This window comes from Pseudopodoces humilis, chromosome 6 (genome assembly GCF_049639895.1).
Source record: "Pseudopodoces humilis isolate 2021_Gansu_Grassland_sample_001 chromosome 6, ASM4963989v1, whole genome shotgun sequence".
Classification (NCBI taxonomy): Eukaryota; Metazoa; Chordata; class Aves; order Passeriformes; family Paridae; genus Pseudopodoces; species Pseudopodoces humilis.
The window spans coordinates 23,275,047-23,298,011 of NC_142205.1; the positions used below are offsets into that span (position 1 = coordinate 23,275,047).

The following is a 22,965-nucleotide window of genomic DNA, read 5'->3' on the forward strand; positions in this document are numbered from 1 at the left end:
CTCCTGAGAGATGTTAAGCATTTCAAATAAAGCTCACAGCATAGCAGTGAGAATCTTTTGAGTTTTTAATGATATTTGAAAGTCATTAAAGTATGGGAGAGGCTAGTCTGCAGCAACAAGAACATGTGATTAAAAATAACTATTATATTTTTGTTAATGTACAACTTTTCTAGGAACATAAATTCAAAAATATTCTCCAGTTTTAGTCAACATACTGTAGCAAAGACTTAAATACATTGGAAAATATGAGATTTTTCCCCATTACAGCTTACTCAGGAAACCACAGCAGCACTGGTAAAAGAAAACATAGCAGTAAGGCAGGTTCACAAGAAAATTTGCAGAATGAGATCTAGCATATGAAACTAAGAAGCACAAGGTTGATCTCACAGGAGGGAATAATAAAAAGAAGGTCAGGCAGTAAATTCCAGTATGGGACCTTTTACTGGCCGTCTTCTCATAAATAAACCATTTTGCCAAAAAGTCTGGTTTGGATATGAATGACATGCACAGTGAGAGAGACAAGGTACTCATAACAATTTTTGTCACTGCATCTAGGAAACATAAGAAAGAAATAATACAAATCTTTCTAAAAAGCAGATTTCCCTTCTGCAAGGGTATCTCTTGTGTATAAAACATTTAATGATAACTTCATGCCATGGGACTTGAGCCACAGGTCTTATACATTTGGGCTTTGGTTAAAGTCTAAACAGCTATAGAGAACACCTTCATTATACAATGATTGCATCTCAACACCAGCTAACTCCCTTCACTTCAAAGGGTGAATTCCAATGTTAAAACATTCATTCTAAAACTATGACCAGCTAAATGGTAATATTTAAACAGATGTCAGCAAAAAGCATCCTAATAAACTCCAAATTTATATTATTAGCTGAAATCTGAATCAATACTAGAACCTTTCTTAGTATCAAATGTCATTTGATTCTTCTTATCTAGATATCTGCACAAATTCCAGTCAACACCTAACACTTTCATGGAAAAGGAAAGAAAATATTCAAATGAAGTGCTGTGGTAGACCAGAGACTACAGCCAATTATTTCCTTCTTGCTGGTCCCTCTGGCAATGACCTCTTAGCTGGACTGAGCTTGGAAGCTGGAAGGAGAAAGCTCTGCAAAGCCAAGAAAGTGAATTATGATGGTGGGCAGAGAGTTTGGGGAATGCAAGAATGGTAAAGGAGCAGGGTTGCAAGTACCTTACAGATGGTGCTCTCAAATATATCTGCAGATGACTCCACACAAATCTCTGAGTTGCTGAGGGTGGGAAGGATCTCTCCAGATCATAAAATACAACACTCCTGCCCAAGCAGGTAATCACTGCTGCCCTCTCTACTCTACCCTGGATCTGTCCTCACATCAGAATAAAATCACCACTTCAACCTGATTGCTAAATGCAGCTTCTCCCATTTCCAGTTATTTCCTGCTTCACCTAGTCCTACTGAAATTACCATCTGGTAACCAGCTTCCTGTCCTGGCTCCTCCATCCCCAAGAGGCACCCTGCCAGTCCCTGCTGCCACAATAACGACATTTCTCCTTTTAGAGCTAATCATGCTGCCAACCAACTGCAACAGCCTAGCAGCAGTGCTGTTTCTGTTCTAGTGGTGCTCTAATTAAAGGGAATCCATAAAGCTGATCTGTATGTGGTATAATTGAGGGAAAAAAAACTTCAGATCCTCAATGAGTTGTAGCACTCAAGTTGAATATGCCTTCCCATTTACCATTTTTTTCCTTCCCCCTTCCCACAAAGCCAGTCAAACTCCTCATCCAGAAAAAATTCTGAGATAAGATGCTTCTCAGAATCAGATTCTAACAGATAGAAAGAAAAAAAGGAAAATAATAAAAATATTAATGACAAAAAGAAACCATCTAAATCCCCTGTTCCTGTACTTTTTTTTTTTTTGTATTAAGATAGGTACATCTAAATAATCAGTGTATATTTGACTACCTGACTGAAACTTTATATTGTAGAGAACATGGGTCATCTTGTGCTACTACAGTACTCCCAAATCAAGTAACCACTTTAAGAAATAAAAAGCAATTCTTTCATTTATATAAGGTATAGCCATGGCATGCCATAACGACTGAACCTGCATTTAGTGAGGGAAAAAAAAACCAAGATGGCATGCTAAGTCTTTTCCAAATTCAATTTTCTCCTTTTAATTAGATTTTCCCCCATGTGTAGAATGGAAGAGTCTGGTAGGCCAAGCCAGTGTTGTCACAGCACAAAGATGGAGCGTGTTTTATCTGCTGGCTACTTGTGAGCACAGATAACAAGACCTTGTGTCATTGGATCTATATATGTTCACAGTGACATTTGCTAAGTGAACGACTGTAATTTTTTCTAATCCCACTGTTTAAATTAAACTGCTGAGCCCTAACATTCCACTTTTTTAATTGTCATATAAATTACTCAATCTCTACAATAAAGATCGTGCCTCGGATTTATTTGCTAATTTACAAATATCCCCACTTTTAACATAAGTGCTAGTACAGGGCACAAGCAAAAACATCATTTTCCCTTAAACAGAAGCAGAAACTCAGAAACTATAACCTGAATTTCTGCAATTGAGATGATCAATAAAGCAAGAAGGACTTCTATACTCTGCAGCCTCAATCGCAAGTGCCATCCAAAAATAACTCTTACCAAGTCTGAAGGTAAACAATGTGTAATCAAAGCTGATCAGAAATACCAAAACAAAACCAAAATGTCATATAAAACAGAAAGTTAGGATAAGCTGTCTCAGTGAAAAAATGTAACCAAAATGTTTTGTAGGACAGGCAGCCTACCCATATGCTTGATGGAGCGTTAGAAAGGAATCAAGGGCCACAGATTTGGCATATAAAATGACTTTGATTCAGACTGATTTAACACCAGGGATTTTTCAGTCCCACATAAATTTAACTTGGATCATTTGTTGTATGTTGCTAAATCAGGAAACAGCCACTCAAAAGATGAAGGATTCCTTAACAGGCTTAAGGAAACCCACAAGGTCCAGGACCAGCTTTCCAGCTGTCTGAAACAGCACTGGCCCAATCCCAAGATCTTTGATCAGGTGACACAGGCACCAAAAGCAGGAAAGACATAAAGCACAGGTCACAGCACTAGTAAGAGAAGTAGGCAGAATGTTAACTGAGACCCTGTCAGGTGGAATGGTCAAGGTTCCAGCACAGATGCTGTGCTGGGAAGATAAAAATAAAAAATTTAAACAGATTATTATCAGTAACTACCTCCCACACACCTTGTGTGTGGCCCTGCAATTTGCAGCTCGCAAACACTCTCTGTTCCTGCAAAGCCTAGAAACAAGGCTGCATACTCCTGAGCACAATCTGCTTCTCCAAGAACAACTAGCTGCATGCACATAATTAAAGATATTTCAGTTTCCCTTTTTAAACGAATTTATTTTAAACTTCTGATGGCCTAGCTTTCACCTGCTACAGCTTCATCTGCTCTCTGGAGCACATATTACAAATTTATGGCTAGTTATACATTAAACTTTTATCAAACAAGGTTATCCAGAAATGCTTTTATCCTCAGATTACCCAGACTGGTAGCAATAGTTTTGAGCCAACTATTTTTACTGCCTCATAGCTGAGATCTTAAAAAGCATTTTAAAGAGCATTCTACAGCAAAAATTATTTTCTCTTTACAGTAAAATTTTACTTAGTACCAAAGAAGGGTCCAGGGATGAAACTTGAAAACTAAAAAAATGGAAAATAATCCTTTGGTCGACTCTCTACAACTCTACATGGAAACAAAGAATAAAAGCATGTGTCTATCAAAAGTATCAATATGAAGAAAACATCTAATTTCATTAATTCCTAAGTGTTTGCAAATAATTTCAAATTCCTGACAGTAAGTTGAGACCAGTGAGTAAAAATAAAAAATCCAAGTCTCAGACAAACAAAAAAAAGAGCAGTAGAGTGCCAGCTTTTGCACAATGAGACTATCAGGGCTCTCCAGAAAAGCAAATTAAAATATGGCATGCTGAAAAGATTGTTTGTGTTCCATGTACTTCGAAAACATTTTGTATCTATATTATCTAGGTAATTTGTATTATTGATAATAATTCTGTATTGTCCTAGGTAAGGTTAGTATATATATGCAATTATAACTACATCTGCTAAACTGTTTGAAAATTGGACTCACATGTCCTATGCACATATTCCTTGCCTCCAGTCAAGGAACAGAGATCAGGGTACATCAAACCAAAAAAGTCTCTACATTTCCAGTCTGTTTTTTCATCAAAGGCTGAACTAAAATAAGGCTCATTACACAAAGACATACACCTAGCAAAGCTGAAAGTTTCCTGCAAATCCACATGTCCTCTTCAATCAAACTTCAATGGGACAAACCAGAAATATTTCAAAACATACAACAGTTTATAAACCAAGTGTTGCAGTACTGCTTGAGCTGACAATGCCAAGGGATTAAAAAGAGCCATACCCTACAGTAACTCTCCCAGTGTCATTATGGTACTAGAATACAGCAATGACTTGAATCCTAGCCTGATGCAGGCAGCAGAGCTCCCTGAGAAGGCTCTGTCCATAGTGCTCATATAGAAAACAAACCACGTGCTCGTAAATGAAATCAAACTATCATATTTGCTTTATGATCCCCATAAACTAAACAGATCAATCCATAATAAAGTGGGAGGAGAATGCAACAGAAAAGCAACTGCACTTACTGGCATTTATATTAATTACATTGAAGCGTGGCTGAAAGCAGATTCAGTTTCAACAAACTTGGCTGTAGAAATCATTGAACAAGTGGAAAAGAACAAACTACCAGTATTACTGGCCTGAGCTCCAACACAGAATCTTGAGTTCTTGATGTGCTAGCCAAAATTCTCTGCTCTTCTTTCTTATCTACAAACTCCACAAGGTATCAAATACCAAAGGAATTAGAGTTTCTGTGAAAGGGAACAAGCGCATGATGCGAATCTGCTATCATGGTGCTTCTCCATGACCATGAGCAACCCCAAGAGGAATGAGAAGAAATCTTCACCTTCTATCTCTGACTCCCCCATGAAGAAGAAATTGACATGTCTGGGTCCTGAGGTAGGGCTACTACTTACTTATGCTAAGAAATAAATGCATAAGTGACAATAGGCATTCAGAGTACTACGCAGTCCCTAAAGAAAGCTTTTCATCTGCAGGTTCTGAGTCAGCTCCTATCTGCCAACAGGAGCACGTGCTTTAGAGCTTCACCAGGATCATTCAACAGGAAGATAAAGTTCTTATGCCAGTCTCCACACAGCTTCCTAGGGAAGGCAGAAACCAGAGAGACTTTAATGAAGAGATGTGTCATTTAATGTCATTTAATGAACATGTGTCATTGGGTGTTTCTGCAATTTCCACTCCATCAGTCATCTGTGTTCCTGCCTTTTCCTCAGCTATTATGTGGAGCTCTTAAAGAAACTTGACAGAGAAGTGTCACCTGCCCAAGCATCACTGAGCAGTGCTAAGCTAGAATCTCATTTACACTAAGATGTCTTTGTTTGGAAAGAAAAGGTCAGGAGATACAGGGCAGGATTTTGCAGATGTAGAATTTTACTGGTACTTCTACCAAGAGTTGTACAATGCATACACTCCTCCTCCTTAGGGTGAGGTGACTCTTTGTATCAGTAACCTGGTATTCTAGGAGCAGCTCCAAGTCCACAGAGCCACACCATGACATATTTTTATACCAAATCATCTCGTGCTAATGATAGCAATGTAATTATCAGCACTGGCTTCAAGACCGGAAGTTTGCGGTTCATTTAGGGGGGGTTGCTATTATTTGTAGTGTCACCATTGTCATATTTGTTTCTTTATCTCACTGCAGTGAAACTAAGATTTTTCAGCATTTTCATGAAACAACAGCTCCCTTACAAGCTCAGTGCACGGAAAGGCACGGTTGGGCATTCCTTGGGAAACTGAATAGACAGAGGCAGAACAGAAATTTGAGCATTCCTCAAGGGAAATCAAACCTCAGGTCTATAAAATCAACCCTGCTCTCTCTCTCCTCAAGTACTTTGAATTCTTTATAAGAGCGGCTTTATCATGAAGCAGATGATCATGAAGAACCAAGACTCAAACCTCTCCCATCTGCAGTCCAGGGGAGTGCCATCTCATGAGAAATATTTCCTTTTATTATCATCGTTGATTTATGAATGTTTCAGGAAAACGGCATTTCCCAAAAAAAGTTTGCTTGGGACAAAATGTCACTCTCCAGCAGAACTTCCTGAAATAAAACCCGAGTCAGCTCTACAAATTATAATCAGAATCACATCAAAAAAATCATTCCATATGGGCCTTACTCTGAGTCACTAATAGGTCAAAAATCCAGAAATCCACCTCTATCTGCCACAAATAAAAAGAACAACTTAAGAGTGGGACATGTGGCACCACTGTCCATGGGCAGCAAGGGCTGGTCTTGCAGTTCCAGGTGCAAGCAAGTCCCTTCCTCCCAGTGAAAGCTGATGTGCCACTGCAGGACCAAGCTTCCACCCCTGCATGCTTCAAAGGTCAGCACGTGCAGAAAACTACCACCCACATATTTCTGTACTTTCTCACTTCCAATGTCCTCTGAAAAAGTGGGCTTTTTTTATTTAAAGCAGTCTCAAAAAACTGCATTTTTTATTCTTTATTATTATTACTATTATTAGTGTTGCTGCTGCTGCTGTTTAAGCCCTTTGTGAGCACTGAATGCCAGCAGGAAGGCACTGGAATCAAACCCATTTTCTTCAAAACACTTGGTCAGATTTCAATGTCATGCAAAAGACTACAACTAACTAAAATGTGTTTTTATACTCTGGGATATGCATGGACAAGCCCTTTACAAAGTTTTTTTCCAGACATACAAAACTCTTTGATCATAGAAAAAAAATTTTGGTATTACATAAAAATTTGAGGCTACCTAAACATCACAAACACAACCATGTTTTCACAAGAACTGCTGCAGCCAATGCAGAAAAGTGAAGTTTGTAAGTAAGAATTACAAAAATATAAATAAAAAAAGCTCAGGAGAAATTAATGAAAGAAGTCTGTTAAAAAAACCTAGCTTTTCCATAGGTGGAGACTGTACATCCATCCTTAGTCTGTATGTTTTCACAAGGAAAATAGAGGAAAGAAATAAAATCAAATAAAATAGTACACGAGGGAGTGTTCAATCAGGACAAGCAGCGTTAGACAGTGCCAGGGATATGCTTAAGACTGTTTTGCTTGCTGACTATAATCAAGGGAGATCATTGCTCTCTTAATTACTCTTTTAAAAAGTCTAAACCAGCAGGCACCTGTTAAATTTACACCTCTCCATTTTACAATTTAAACACCTTGCTGTTTTTTATACCTTCACCATCTGTATAGGAAATCTATTTCCTAGCATTGGGCTTCAAATAAGCCATTTTCTATTTAAACTGTTACATGTTTCTATGACTATAAAACCTTTTGTTATTCTCATAAGACCACACACTATTCTATCTAATAAATTTATGAAATCATTCAAAAAAACAGTCAATGCCATAAATGGATGAAAGGTTACCTTACCAGCTAAGAGTCAATACAGCTGCTATATTCCACACAGACCAAGTTCTTCCCTTCATAGATTTATTTAGGTCTAGGTTTATGTATATGTATAAGATTAAGTCAGGGACTAAAGCTTAAGGCTGTACCAAGTCCTTTATGTACACCATTAAGATTGCAACAACTGTAAATATGAAATACAATAACTGAGATGGTGTAATACTCATTATTTATGCAAAGAACACAAAAGCAAAATCATGTGTTTTATCAGCACTTCCATCAAGATCTAATCTGTTATCAGAGGTTTCATTATGATCCACATTTCCCAAATACTGGGAAATTTCAATACCATTATTGCTGGATGTCCAAAACATGTTATGTTAAGCACCAGGAAGTTGCACAAATCATACAGTAAAAAAACCAAAAACAAAGAAAGTTTCCTGGCTTAGAAACCCTGACAGGTTAAGGAAGGGGAAAACTTAGCTTAACAAAAGTACAAAGCAGTCATGAAGTAGGTGTTTTGATATCTGTCCTCAAACTGAGGGAGCTCTAGTGCCAATTGATTCTGACCCAAGTTTTGGCCCTGGCAGATGATGGGAGCCCAAGCTTTACCCCAAGTAAACAATTTAACTTCTTCATGCATAAAATGGTTCAACTAGACAACAGAAAAAACATTTCAGGCTCTTCTGGTAAGAATCTAATGCCTATTCCTTGTTCTTTCTAAGCAGGAATGAATTTGATTAGATACTTCTACACTAGAACATCTTAATTGTCTGAATTTCAAGCCTAGACAAATATCATGTCCAGCAGTACATCAAGAGGCCACATTGGAAAGCTAGTGCCTAGAATTAATTGCAAGTGATTCAAACAGATCAGTCCAACTCAGTACTCCAGCAGCTGACCACCAAAGATCTGTCAAAACTGTAACAACCATTTATTTCCTCCACTGTGGTATAGACAATATCCCTCAAACAAATCTTTGGACACAGTAACTAAACTGGCTCTAATGCACCATTTTAACCCGTAACTTTATGATATCTATTATTAGTCTGTAGCAGAAAGTAACCATGCTTTACTACTTCCTAGGGTTTAGGCAAGCCCTGTGGTTAGGCAAAACCCCGAAAGTCAGGTTCTAAATGCAGGATGTCACCATGCAATTCCTCATTTCCATGGCAGAGCCACCACAGAGGTTCCTGTCCTGCCACAGCTGTCAGTCCCACTGCAGTTCACCACTTGAATCAGCTAATGCAAGTATGTGTGGAGCCAGATGCCTGAAGTGGTCAGGAGTTTTAAAGAATTCTTTCAAGGAACAGAAAGAATGTTACAGAAGTGAGAGCTTATCAAGCTGGCTTTGATGGCAATAAAAGCCTTGTGAGATCATGTTATTCTGCTACAGCAGAAAGAAAAGTGAATACAAAAGTTAACCTGCCACAACTTCACCCCAGTAGCCTGAGGGATCAACAGAAAATGCACAAGGACCAGCAGCAGACTTCTGGAGGTGAGGTGCTACCCCACAGCTCTCCAGGGAGATCACATCAGCTCGCTTCCCATGTTCTGCACTGTGGAACCACTGCAGTGTGATGGCTCATAAAAGGAGTGATAAATTCTAGGAGCCCTCTTTTTGCACTTCTACAGAAGACAAACTTCAGTAAGAGATGATGTAATACAATCCAATAGGATACAATTCAGAGGAAAGAAACAACATGAATAATGTTGAAGTCAAGAATATAAATAATCTGGAGATGTTAGCTGCAGTTGTAAGCAATTGAAACTATAGTACACAGTGACATTTTTGGCTAAGCTCAAATAGCTTGTTAATTTGAAGGTATCTGGTATTAAAAGCTTGAGATGGATGAGAAGAAGAATAGCAGCTAACCTTAGAACTCTACAATAAATGAAATTGGAGACCTTGAACACAAACCACAGCACACTGCAAGTCTAGACCAGACTAGATCTGGTCAAGTCACACGGCAAGCCACTTTTTAAAGTTCTAGAAAGCACTTTTGCAGTTTAAACATAAATCAATACACTTACCATTTGGGTACACACACAGAAGGGCTGGCATCGATTAGAAAATGTCAGCATTCTTTATAAATACTATTTCAAAAATTATAGGCTTAGCAGCCTTCAAAAGTAATAAAGCAACAAAGAAATTAGACTGATTGCATACATACATGAGCTGCTTGGCCGATAGTGAGCCCCTGGGTACCGCCTGCCCATAGTGCCAGTCAGCACATTACCATACGCTGTCAGCTGCTTCCAAAGTACAGATCGAAATTCTTAACTGAGGGAGAAGAAAAAAAAAAAGTGAAGATTTAGTACAACAGCTGTATCTTTTTCATTAAAATGCTAATAACCCCTACAAATTCCAGGATAACTACATCTATAAATTATTCAGTCATGAAGTCAGAGGAGATGAACTGTTGTGCTACACATGCAGCACAAATTTATTATTGGTGGTTGGCCTCCATTAATAAGCTCACATAAATTTTGAGACACAAAGAAATCTCAGGTCATACAGTAGCTTCTTTTGGCCCATGGCAGAGAAAAACAAACACTGCAAGAAAGAGCTTGCTATTGGCTTTTAATAGAGAAAGCCAGTAGGTGAGATTTAAAAACAATGTTTGCCTTAAATTTTGTGAAGCAATCATTAAGCAATCATTTATGAACCCTTTACTGTAGAAGCAAAACTTATCTGTGCCACATAACACTCACTGCTTTGTTCTGTTCTATCCAGCAGTCTTTACAGGAATGCAGGCTGTTAACCCATGTATCAATTTTCTTGCACTATCAAAACCATAAGCAAACAAAAAATTGCATGGCACATCTTACAGTCAGTTTGGAATAACAAATCCAAAGTCTTAGTTGAAATGCTGTTAAATTACTAGTATAAAATGTTTTAGTCTAAAACTAAGTCCCATTGTTTTTTCCTGTGGTGTAGGATTTTGTACCAAAATATGACTTGCAGTTGCTTTTCAGCTTCGCCTTTTTCTTAGTTTACCTGAATAGCCTTCATCTTCCCATATTATGATATATTTATATCAATATATCAATACATTGATTGTTAACCACATCATTGGTTAAGATACATTCCCTCTTATTTCATTTATTCCCTTGCTGGAAACACAAGGAATAGCAGCAATTTCTGAGGTGTGTTTTTCCTTATTCATTAAGGATTTTTAATATCTCAGAGTGCAGCTACAAGTACAAGCTTGTTCTTTCCAGGAAATAAAGAGAAATATCAGGACATAGACAAAATAGCACTGCACTGAAACTGGGAGATCTCCCCAAATCTTCAAGCATGTCAGCTCCCTTACTGAACACAATCTTAGCTTATTCCTGAATTAGATAAGCCTTTTATATATACTGGCATCCATGCAATTATCTGGTGAGCTGGTCTGGGAGCCAGCACAGCTAAAAACTCTATATACAGATGCATTTTCAGTCAGATTAGGCTCCTAAAATGGCTCATGGTGATTGCACAAGTATTGGTAGCTAGTGAGAGGAAGTGGAAAGAATGGGACCATGGCAGTCTGAGCTTAAAATGACTTTATATACAATTGCATAGCATTGCTACACAGCCTTTGTAGATTTCTTCTGAAATAGACACGTATAAGGCAGCATACCTGACAGTCCAAACAACAGGTAAAGATCTCCATTGTTTTCCAAATCAGTGCTGACAACTGTTCAACTCCCCTCAATGGGGAAGGTTCAGTGAATCAATGAGACAGTACTCTCTTGCCACTAAAAGAATTCTGGCTGTTAAGAAGAAAAGTGAGTGGTATGCAGTAAAATTAACATTCATTCAAAAATCCCTGCATTTCTTTTGCAGGACAATATGGCATAACTCTGTGCCATGGGTCAAACAGACCTTTACAAGTGTTTTTTGTGGCCTACTAGCTCAACACATTGTAAAGTTGTGCAAGTAGAAAACCTGCAGATGGCTGCTTCTCCTCTCCTGTTCTATAGGAATAAAACTAATAATACATATTTATTAGTTGAAAAAAAATTAAGTCTCTCCTCATCCCAAATGGACCAAATTTTTAATTCATAATAAATATAATAGAACAGTCTTTACAACAGAACATAACTTTTACCCTGTGCAAGGATTAGAAAAAAAAATTAGTCTGAGGGGAAAACAGACTGTAACCAGAAGATAGTATTTACAATTCTTTTCCATAGTTTGTGTCAGACTTTGATCAGTATGTATGAAACTGCAAGAATATTTATTTTTCATAAATCCATTGCTGTCTTTCTAAAAGGTATACACTGTGCCAAAGCAACCTCACTAAATTATATCAAATGTCTACAGCTGAGACTTCTCTACCTAGCACCACAGTATTAACCAGGGCCTTCTGCACCACACCGTAAGAAAAAATCCTAACGAATAAAAATTAAACTCCCAAACCTTACAATCATGCTTTCAAACAGCTGAGCTAAAGTACAGTATGGTTCTCCTAAGGTAGTGTGCCCACTTTGGGAGCAAACCACTCTTTGTGGTGGTCAGGACCCAAAGGTATGATCACTTTTAAATATCACATTTTAAAACTCCATAAATCTCAGTGGAAAAGACAACATAAAGATAGATTCTCATTATAGCAAAGGTTTCATCAGTTACTGCATAAAAAGTGAACTTCGAAGATTTACAAATGGATTAAAGCCAACTATCAAAAGTTAATTAAGAAGCAAGTGTCACACAGTAAGTGAAGCTGAACTGCTCCATAAAATAATAGTGATATTGTGTTGTATGTACCAGTGAGGACATATCCAGATCAAGACAAATGAAGATGCTGCTTGGGTTTGGTTTAGGGGTTTTTCTGTGTTGTTGTTTGTTGGGTTTTGTTTACTTTTGTTTTTCCTTAAGAACCATCTTTGAAATGTGACCAGACTAGCCAGAGAAACATCCCGTTTCTTTCAACACATCCACTCACAGAGGTGAGCCTCAGAGGGATTTCTGCTTGAGATTTCTGCTCCTCAGCAAGCCCAGGGAACTCTCACAGAAATGTGACCAACCTTGCTGCTACCCAAATCCCATAGCTAAAGCATCTGAAAACCAGCCCTTATTTTCCATATACATCCATGAGACTGATAAACAAAATGGAAGGAGTTCTCAAACATTCCTTTTGAAAAATCCATGTATCATACATGTACAGTTTGGAATTGGTTTTATTTTTAACTGTACACAACTTTGATATCCACAACTCCACACAAATCTGAGTTAAACCTCAATGTACCTGATAAGTCAGATCAAGTCTTCATATTAGTTTTTAATCTGTTGGCTCACATTTGTTTTGTAACAAATGTGTTTCTTAACAGCTTTCTGTGTTTTTTTTTTTTGCATACTATTATACTGGAAAATTGCTTTAAAAATACTTTATAGTGATATTTCCATCTTTACAGTTAAATTTAAAACTACATATACACAAATGGACATACAGCCTTATAGCTTCTCTTCAAGAAATAATTTGATATAGTTCTGCCTGAAGATTTTTTGTCCCTTCCTAATAATCTTCCCTGATTCCTTTCAGGTGGCCATCCCCACGCTGCAGCAGTTACAGAGAGCCATGGAAACAAAACCTGAGCACCACCACTGCATACCTGCTACCCAGGGAGCACCTGAAAGCACTTCACCTCAGGCCAAGTGCTTTTAGGAGCTGTGGTGACAGCTACCAGCTACTCATCACCACACATAATGAGGACATATGTCATCATGGAAAGATGCCGTGACTTTCAATTGAGGCTGTCATCTTCCTAAACCACTTTCTTTACAGAGCTTTTCTTGCAACTCTTCCACATTTCTCAGGTTTTATGACTGCTTTCATTTTGCTTGTATTCATGTTTTGATATTATGAAAAAAAACCCAAAAGACAAAATAAATTCTGGTAGTCTTTGTGACTTGTTTTTTTTCCAATGAGTGAGTCAACCCAGGAGTTCTGTCTATGCAGTTGGCACACAGAATCCAGTTTGCTTGAAGTAATTCCCTTTTGCTTCAGAACAAACAATTCACCCTCTGACCTCCATACTATTAATGGCCATTAAAGATACGTTTCACCCAAATTTATTTTTTCACGCATGCTGCTGCTTAGAGAGATCAGCTGACTCCTTGACCTTCCCTGGTTCACCACAAGCAACATTTGCTATGAATACATTTGTGTTCAAATATAAATATAGGTACATTCATATTGGCTGCTATAATATCATAAAACAGACTGTTGTACAACCTACCCTCACATACCCAAGAAAAAGGATATGAAAAAAGGAGATGACTGCAAATTAGCTACAGAAGTCATCCAAGTGTGACTGACTACATCACTCAACACTTTCAAGGAACAGCTGCACACAGTGTGGGGAAAAAAAAGGTTATTGCATGATGTTTCTCAGGGGACAGCTACTCAAGAAATCACACTCCAGCACTCTCTGTGTGATATTCTGACAAACAACACAATCCTACCTTCCAAGTCCTGCTCTGAATACCAGGAAACAGGTCTGCTAAGGAATGGGTAAGAGGAATGCTGTGCATTGTTTTAAAAGACCATACAGGCCACAGGTTCTATACAAAACAGATCCATTACAGCAAAGGGTTCAGACACTGAAAGAAGCTAATCTAGGGGGGGAAAAAATTAAAAATCAGTCTGTAAGACTGATGGATGACATATTTTAGGAAATCACAATTGAATATGCACACAAATTCTGTGTATATTTACATATATAATGCAAATTTATCGTTTTTCACTTTGCCAGCATTCAAAGTAGTGACTGGCAGCATCACCTATTGGACAACAGTAGCAAAACACAATTCAAACAAGCAAGCAAAGTGCCAGCCAGGCCATTAGGAAGTTGCGCTGCTGATTTCTGGAAACACCTACAGAGACTGCACTTTCATTTTCTGTACTAGGAACAGCTATTGGACATGGATCTCTCAAGTCAGTCTTTCTGCCTCTTGGAGAAAGCACAATATCATCTACTAGACATGTCTCTTGTATCATTGCATGTTTGACCTTTTTGAAGGTCATCAACAATTCCTAACCATTAATTTAATCTAATAACTACCAAATTTTTTAAAAATAGGTATTTTAATTTCAGGAAGGTTTTTTCCTGAGCCTTAGTACCTAAGGGACCTTATCCATCCTTTCAGTTTTGTCTGGCAGTGCTCACATCAAGGAGCTGTCCCCTCCACCTGCCTTTGCTGAGAGACAGAGAGCCACCCTGCTTTCCAAACAACTCACTCGCCCATCATCTCCGCTTGCTGGAGCAGGATTAAAGTTTTCTGGGAACCAGAAAGACAAGCACAATCCCACAGACAAGAGGATGTCCTGCCTGCACGCCAGCCGTGCTGCATTTTCTGTGGTTTTACCACACTTGGACCTGATATGCTCAGATATCTGGAAAGTCCTGTCCTGCTCAAAAAATCTGGCAACTCCATCATTTCTCCCTCCAACAAATTCTCAGGACTCAAATTCTTGTTGCATGCAGACATTCTTGCTTGCATTTCTCTGTCCTGTATGCTTTCTGGCTGCCTTTGCGCTTCTAATTTCTCCCCTAACACATTTTGATTTGGATGCTTTCCCTCTTCATAACTGAGAAGTCCTCCATGAGGGCTTTTCTTTTTCTTGGTCATCCTTTCCAGGTACTGTGCCACCCACCTGCTTAGTTGAGGTTCCCATACACCACTGGAGGATGGATGCTATTATTTCCCACTCTGTTCTAGAGCATACCACCACGGTTAATCACTTGAACAAAATTCCTACTGTTCAGGGCTTTATTATGCAGACCCTAACTCATCAAAAGCATATTTTCCCTGAAATTTAGCATTTCAGCACTTTTGCAGCCTGATCACATAGAGCAAGCTGAATTCAAAGCATTCATGGTCCCCTGCACCGATGATACATACTTTCTCAGTAAAGCACACATGCTTTTTACATTTATTCTGTATTATCTTAATGCAGACTTTGTTCACCAAGCAGAAACAGAAAACATCTGTGCATAACTGTGCATAAGCCCCATATATATTTTAACACAAAGGAAAGCACTGTCTATAGCACTTGAAAGTTTGTTAAAAATACAGTTCATTCACTCAGTGCAGCTATCTGAGCTGGTATCAGTTAACGATCTCAATTTTACTTGCTCATTGGTAAGGATTTGTTAAGTTAGAAGTAATGTTGCGCATTAAAAAAGAAGAACTGCGGTGCTCTGAGCCTCTGGGGCTGCAGCAGGTTGGGCTGTGTGCCAGAAGGAAGCCTGGCAAGCTAAGGAGCTGTGAGAGTGCAAAGGCATTACGAGATCAAAGCAATCGTCACTGGGAAACACAGTTCTGCCTGTAAAGCCTGAACCAAGAGGGCAGTATTTCAGAAATATATTCTGAGCCTCATTTGCACCAAGATCCATGAAAAGTATTTTTCAAAGCTGACTGTCTGGTAAAAACAGTATTTCTAAATGAGAAAGTACTTATTTCTTCTGAAGTTAGAGATGCCACTGTGCTTTTGCTTTCTGTGGGAAGGTTTGCAAGCACAGCTGGGTTTTCTGTTGTAGCATTTCACCACTACTCTCCACTTTCATCTTCCTTGTATCTTGTAGGAATGAACACAGCACCGCTGCAGCGTCCAAGAATGGATGCAAAAATTGGAAGCTGAGACAAAGCAGAACCAGATTCTCCAGAAAAATGTTGTAATATTAGCATTTGCCAGCTCTCAATTAGTGTGAAGAGCTACAATTTCTCTTTCCAAACTGACGTATCTGCTAAACCCCAGAAGTTTGTCAACTGTCCAGACAGAAAAACAAAACCCAAACCTACCACCTTCTAGATCTTGCTGGTATCCTTCATTAAATACTGAAAAGTAAGAGAATGACTTTGTATTATTATTCAAGACAAAAATTCCCAGTTTATCCATTTTGTCTGTTTGCATCTTAATGATGTAATCTAAACTCCCTGTGTTCTACCCTTCCAAGAAAGCAGTGAGCACAGCAGAACCCACCTACTGCTTGAAGACTGGGATTTCAATCCAAAGCTGTTTCTAACTGCCATGGATACTAGAAAGCCCTCCAAAGACAATAGACAAACAAATTATATTATGCAGGATTTGTAGCTTTACTTAAGTGAAAAAGTATTTGAAACCCAACTGTAGCATACTGAGATATGGACAGCCTTTCTGGATGTTAAATGACAGAGACACGACCCACCCTGCATCTGAATCCAGTTTTGTACTAATGTCAGTCACCCAAATCTCTTGCATAAACAGAAGACTAGTAGTGAGACAGACTCTCGTTAGGGCTCTTTGATACTTTCTGCACAGCTAATGAAGACAGTCATTTAGAATAATGTAAGCATATTCCTGGGTGCCTTCTTCCTTCACAACCCATATAGTACTGACAACTGCCAAAAAACAGCATAAATTTTTCCTAAGCTGAGCTGCAACATGCCATGTTTACCTGGGACAATGCAGTGCAAAGGATTCTCAGCATCCAAAAAGAAAAATTTATTAACTAGTTGGGAGAACTTATTCTTAAGAAAAAAATAATTCATAGTTAAATATTTAAACATCTGTCAAAATAAACAGAATAATTTCATGTTGTTGCTCATGCTTCCTAGTCCTAAGTCAGCCATGAATAATTACATTAAATATTGTATAATTCCATTAAAAAAGCAATTTATTTAGTACTTTCTAAAAACCTGGTAATTTCTAATTCATGGTGTCTTTTTCCATTTTTTTATGAATTGGATGAGTATGGGGACAATGAAATACCACCTCACCTCAAGACAATCAACCAGCTATGATTCAATTGTTTCTTTTTAGGTCTCTCCTCTCCACAAAACCTTCTTCCTGCACACGAGGCAAAAAGGACCTTTTGTCCTTTGGGCAACTGCTATCAATATAGCAAGAAATTTATTTATTTTTGAAAATATCATATACTAAGGTAGTGCAAAAGGATGAATCATGCCCTCCACTACCCAGTACTCCATCTTCTGTTACCAGTGGCAAAAGCAACAATGAATGATGGAAGCACTGGGAGCATAAGCACAGCCTTTGCCAGCTGCAAATGGGGAAGTTCCCCCAGCATTTCCTTCTCAACCTATTACTAGAAAAACCAAACACCAGAAAATTAACCTGATTTTGTGAATAACATCTTCCATAAACAAGCAGGTATTTTTTCCAGTCCTAGTCATTCTGTGATTTTAAGTGATAGTAACATAACAGGAACTTTTTGACAGCCGGTGCTGATTAGTAACTTGCATGGCAAATCTATGTTTTACAAGAATACTGCTCCATTCCCATGTAGGAGTTGAAGCTCTGTCCAGTAGGTATGGAGACTGAAGAACAACAACCTGGAAAAACAAGTTGCATCTTTAGTCCTGTGTATTACAGACTGCTGAGTTTGCTTGATTAACATACATGAAAACCAAGAGGACCAAGACTAACCCTGAATCCTTCCAGAAGCGCTTAAAAGATGTCTTTACTGGACTAGCTAAAACATTCCCATCTCACAAAACTACATACAAGCATGACACTAGCCCTTGCTGGCTAGAGTCCCATCATTCTCTTTGCACAAAGACTAATTTAATAAGAAATATGCCACTGGAGTGTAGCTTTATGTAGGGGCAGAAAAAAAAACCCAACAAACAAAAACCATCCAAAATCATAAAGACCTCTGAAATTCTTCTGAGTGAGAAGTAAGAAAGTTCTCTAGGAAAAGTAACATGCATCATGAAAAAACATTTTCTAAATCAATGTCTAGGTACTAGTATTTATCTTCTCTCCGCATATTAACCAACCAGATAAAGAGGAAACCTACAGAATAAGAGTTTGCAGCTGTGCATCCAACGAAGTAAAGCAAGACTTTAAGACACGTTTAAATTTGCTCAGTGGCTGACAAGACTGGCATACAGCTGAAAGCTCTTCCACATCACCTCCATCCATTAGGACTGTACTAAGTAAGTCTTACTCTTTCTTACTTACTTACTTACTCTTGTAAGGATCACATCAGCAAAGGGTGCTGTTGCATTTCAGAAACGTGGAAAGGCAATGCTGATGGAAAAACTTCCTGCCTCTATCAGCAAACAGTGCAGTCTCTCCACAGGGCTCTGCCAGTATTACTTGTATAGCACAAGCATAGAGACATGCTCAGCCCAAGTCTCCCAGCCAACAGCACTTGCTTTATGGGCAGACAATTCCAGACTCCTCACATACCTTATTTCAGAAGACAAGAAACACTGTTGGCTTGCTAGGTACTGGGAAATACAACCCCAGCCTGGTAAATTCATGTGAGAAGGAAGGGAAAGCCATGGTATCAGATGCTGCTGGGGAGCATGACACCAGATAATCTCTCCACATACACAGCCTCAGCTGGAGCCACAAAGCTCTGCAGCTGTGGGCCTCCCCCCACACTCCAAGACCCACAGAGAACCATCTGGATACATCACAGCAGACTGCACTTCTGCACTGCACAGAACACTGATATCCAGAACAGGTGTCTGCATTAACAGATAGCACTACTGACACCACAGAGGAACAGCACTACTGTGAAACACCTCTGCTGAGTACAGCTTTCTCCCACATCAGGTGGCAGGGCAAGTTGCAGTACAGCTAATCTGAAAAAATGGATAAACCAAGAACTCTTGCTGGAGTACTAGAAGAACTGGACCACCCCTGTTCATGAACATCATGATAAACACAAAGCAAATACTACATAGAAATACAGGTACCTCCTGTCTCTGTGCTGAAATTTCAGTTTATGATGTGGGACAAGAAAGGTTCAGAAAGACTGCCCCCACCCTAGAAGATCACCAGCTATAGAGCAGATTACTTACTCTTCCCAGCTTGTTGGTGGAAAGAGCACTGTACAAGAGCACCAAGCTCTGGAGCACCAGCACCCCCTCAGGTCTCTGCAGAAATCAGGCAAGCTGCAAAACAAAACCAAATCATGTATTTTAATTTATGAAGAATCAAGAGGGATTAACACCAGATTATTCCAGGTGCTGGATACCAGAAGAAAATGGCCTGGCCATTCTCTGTGCCAGTGGGAGCCACAAGGCAGCAGGACCCTGGCAATTAGAGGAGCACTGCCAGTGACTGACTAACCCAAGCAGCCCCCATCATTTTACATCCTTAAAGCCATCCGCATTCAGCAACACGCACACAGGAGAACTAAAAGCAGAACAGAGGATCCAGGTATCACAATGCAGGGATCTTCCCAAACCAAGCAGGTGTCACGATCTGCTGCCGGACTCTGGCAGCTCAGGTACATAAGAGACGCATTGCAAAGCATGCTTTTAAATTCTCTCTCTCTCCACACTGCAACACAGACCTACAGCTTTCCCCATGCACAAATACTGACTATCATGAAGAAAATTAATCCAGATGATAGACATGAGTCCAGGTTATGAAAAAGCAGCAAGAAGTGCTCAGTAAACAATAAGTTCATAAAAAAATCAAGTTTTCAATTATGCTTGCGTCCAGTAGACATGAAGTATATAATTTGATTTTGCAATGTCTGTACACTGGATCACAGTCATTTCACTCCTGGCAAGTGGTTAAATTAATGCTGTTGCATTTGGTACTGAAAAAAAAAGTATGTTATTTTTCAGTATCAAATGCCACAAATATACCAAAATACATATAAAACCTCGCACAATGAGGTTATCCTCCCATTAAAAGATGCTCCAGCAGCAGCAACATAATTGTCAGTCAAACTATGTTCTAGGATTCAGGGTGGTATTCAACTTTCTATTTGTTCTCTCATGTGGAGAAAATAAATATGCAAGACCAAAGATACAAATCTCATCTGTTGTAGAGCTTATATAATATATATTTTTTTTCTTTATTAAAGCAAAAGCCAGGCTAAATCAAGCCAAATTATATTAAATTTTAAAGAGAGGTGTATATTTTTCTTTGTTCTAACAAAAATCCAAGTATAAATCCTAGAAACCATTGTGACAAAACAGATCATTAAAGAGTGCTAAATTTTTTACTCCTGAAAGGAGACATTTTTTCGACAAAAACTAAGAAAAGGTCAGCTGCCAGTTCTGAGATCAGAGGAAAGCCTGAAATACAAAATACAGCAAAATAGAAAATTGCAAAACAAAGTTTCATCAACAGACATCTGATCTCTGACCAAATAGGATCTTAACACTGATGGCATAAATTCCTGAAACTGTGCTGCCACACACCCAACATTTTCTATTTCCCAGACGAGAATCCACCACCCTGTTCTTCCCTTCCTCTGAATCCTGCTGAAAACGTCCACTTCTCCACCCACATTTTTACCACATTGCCTGCCTTGAAAATTGGCAGACTTGAAAATGAAGAGAGGAATCTTTTTTCATCCTGTTTATAAACTTTCATATTTCAAGAATGGCCAAGAGTGGAGCCAGCTCAGTCTCCCAGACCTAGGACTTTATTAAGAGAAGAAATTTAAAAATTGAAAGGCAGATAACATGCAGGCACTGATACCCTTAGTAGAGAAGTAATTAGCAAATGTTTAATGCCCACAGATGACAAAATAGTAACATACCATTACCATTCATAAACAACTGTCTGGTTGAGATAATAACAGGTGCAAGTTAAAAAATTAAATTGTCCTTATTTTTTTCTTTTGCAAAAATGGGGCGACAGCTACATATATTTGAAGTGGGATTTCTGGGTACTTGGATTTCTATAGGACACAGACCTGCAATCCTGTCCTTACCCAGCCTAAGAAAGAAGTGGTATCACGGGAGCCAGCATGAACCCTGATCTTGGGAACATCACAGAATTTCAGCTAGAAATAATAAAACCAAACAGAAACCACCAGTCAGCACAGAAAAAAAATTGGGAGTTATTACTCTTCTTGTGAAGTTAGAGCAAAACTTACTTTTATACATGTCTCAAAACAGAGACAGACATCTATCAGCTAGACTCCCCATGGATTTGTAACATTTAAACTCAGGCCAGATTACTTTCTTGAGGTTTAGCAGGAATTTACCAACCTAGGAATCCCTGCAGCTTTTTCCTTCTTCCCCACTGCAGCCTGTGCTTGTGCCTGGTGGCTTCCTCATAACAGCTAAGAAGGTTAAGTGGTTTTACAGCTCTCCTTTCCAATTACTTGTTATTGGTAAGGAACTTGAAAGTTCAGCTTAATACAAAAGAGGCAGGTTTCGAACCATCAAATTTCAGCTGGAGTCATTCAGTATCAAAATCAGTTCTATACTTTAGGAACTCTTTCTCTGAAGCACACACCCTAGATAAATGGTGGGTTGCTCAGCAATGGCATGGTATTTTTCTTTTTGTCTTTAAAGAATAAAATAAAATGCACCAGCAAGATTTTCAGATGTTTCTGTTGATGTTAAATGAAGAACTCTGATTTAAATCCACTTACATCTAAAAACTGACACAAAAAATCAAAAATATTCTTCAACTCTTCTCCCCTGCCCAATGGGCAACTGCTTCTCAGATGGGCTTCAGAAAAGAGCAGCCAGACTGGCCCTGGGGGTAGCATATCTGTCCAGGGAGAGCAGCAGATAGTCTTCCACTTCTTCACACTGAAAGCTCATTCTATATGAAAATAAATCCATCTATTTGAATCAGGGAATACAAATACTAAGAATTCTGTCACTCTGGTGCACTCTTGCATCCATTACAGTAAAGGCTATACATTGCTATCGGACTGCAAACCTCTTTGTTGGACAGGCTGAAAGGGTGTAAAAGCAGTAACATCCAAGTCAGTAGGAATCCAGTTGTTCTGGGAAAAATAACTTCACAATTCCTGCACTTTTAGACTGGCAGCACAGTTATGAACTCATGTGTGAGACTGAGGATATTACATATGTATGGTATTCATCACAGAGCTGAGTGAACTGATATCAGAACAAATCTGGTGACAGTTTTCATATTGCAGCTTCCTCTGGGCACACACAGACATGCAGACATGCCACATTCACATTATCAGACTGGGAGCTCTGCCTTAAATTGTCTTTTAAACAGGAATCCCAGGATCCTATATATCCCTCCATTAATATTCACCTCTTTCAGTTTCTTAATAGAAGAAAGAAGTCATCCAATGTAACATCAATAATTAATAAGTACATCATGGCCATCTATTTTAGGGATATATTTTTCTCTTTCCTTCTAAAAATATTAACAGTGTCTAACTTCAGTCCATCAGACAGCCTCCCAATAAGCCCTATGCAACCACCCCAGGATCCCAGTCTGCTGGGGTTTGTTTCCAAAAGGAGAGCTTCATTTTTTTATGAGGCTTCTAGGGGTCTTAGCCTGGAAATAGCTTAAAAACAAACAAATCTCAACAAAACAGCCTGACAACCACGGAGGACTCACATAACAAAATGATGGCTAAAAAACTCACTGAAGATGGGGTGAAGGAGAAGGCTGAAGAATTCCTGACACTTTTAGCATCAACTTTTATCTGCATCCAACTTCCTTTGGCAGTAGTTTTTGCCGAATCCACAGAAAGAAGCAC

At 38.8% G+C, this 22,965-nt stretch overlaps 1 protein-coding gene across 11 annotated transcripts in view; it reads right to left on the bottom strand.

Moving 5' to 3' along the window:
- APBB2 (amyloid beta precursor protein binding family B member 2) overlaps positions 1-22,965 on the bottom strand; it is a 165,089-nt gene that overhangs the window by 93,149 nt on the left and 48,975 nt on the right. For 8 of the 11 annotated variants that reach the window (XM_014262615.2, XM_014262624.2, XM_014262612.2 and 5 more), the window contains exons 2-3: positions 19,322-19,414; positions 9,693-9,802 (exon numbers count right to left, since the gene is read on the bottom strand). In XM_014262615.2, the coding sequence (XP_014118090.1) occupies positions 9,693-9,738 (46 nt within the window). In that variant the 5' untranslated portion in view covers positions 9,739-9,802; positions 19,322-19,414. Of the gene's footprint in view, positions 1-9,692; positions 9,803-10,233; positions 10,258-19,321; positions 19,415-22,965 lie in introns of those variants that run through there. The other 3 variants (XM_088056102.1, XM_088056104.1, XM_088056103.1) reach the window with 2 other exon arrangements.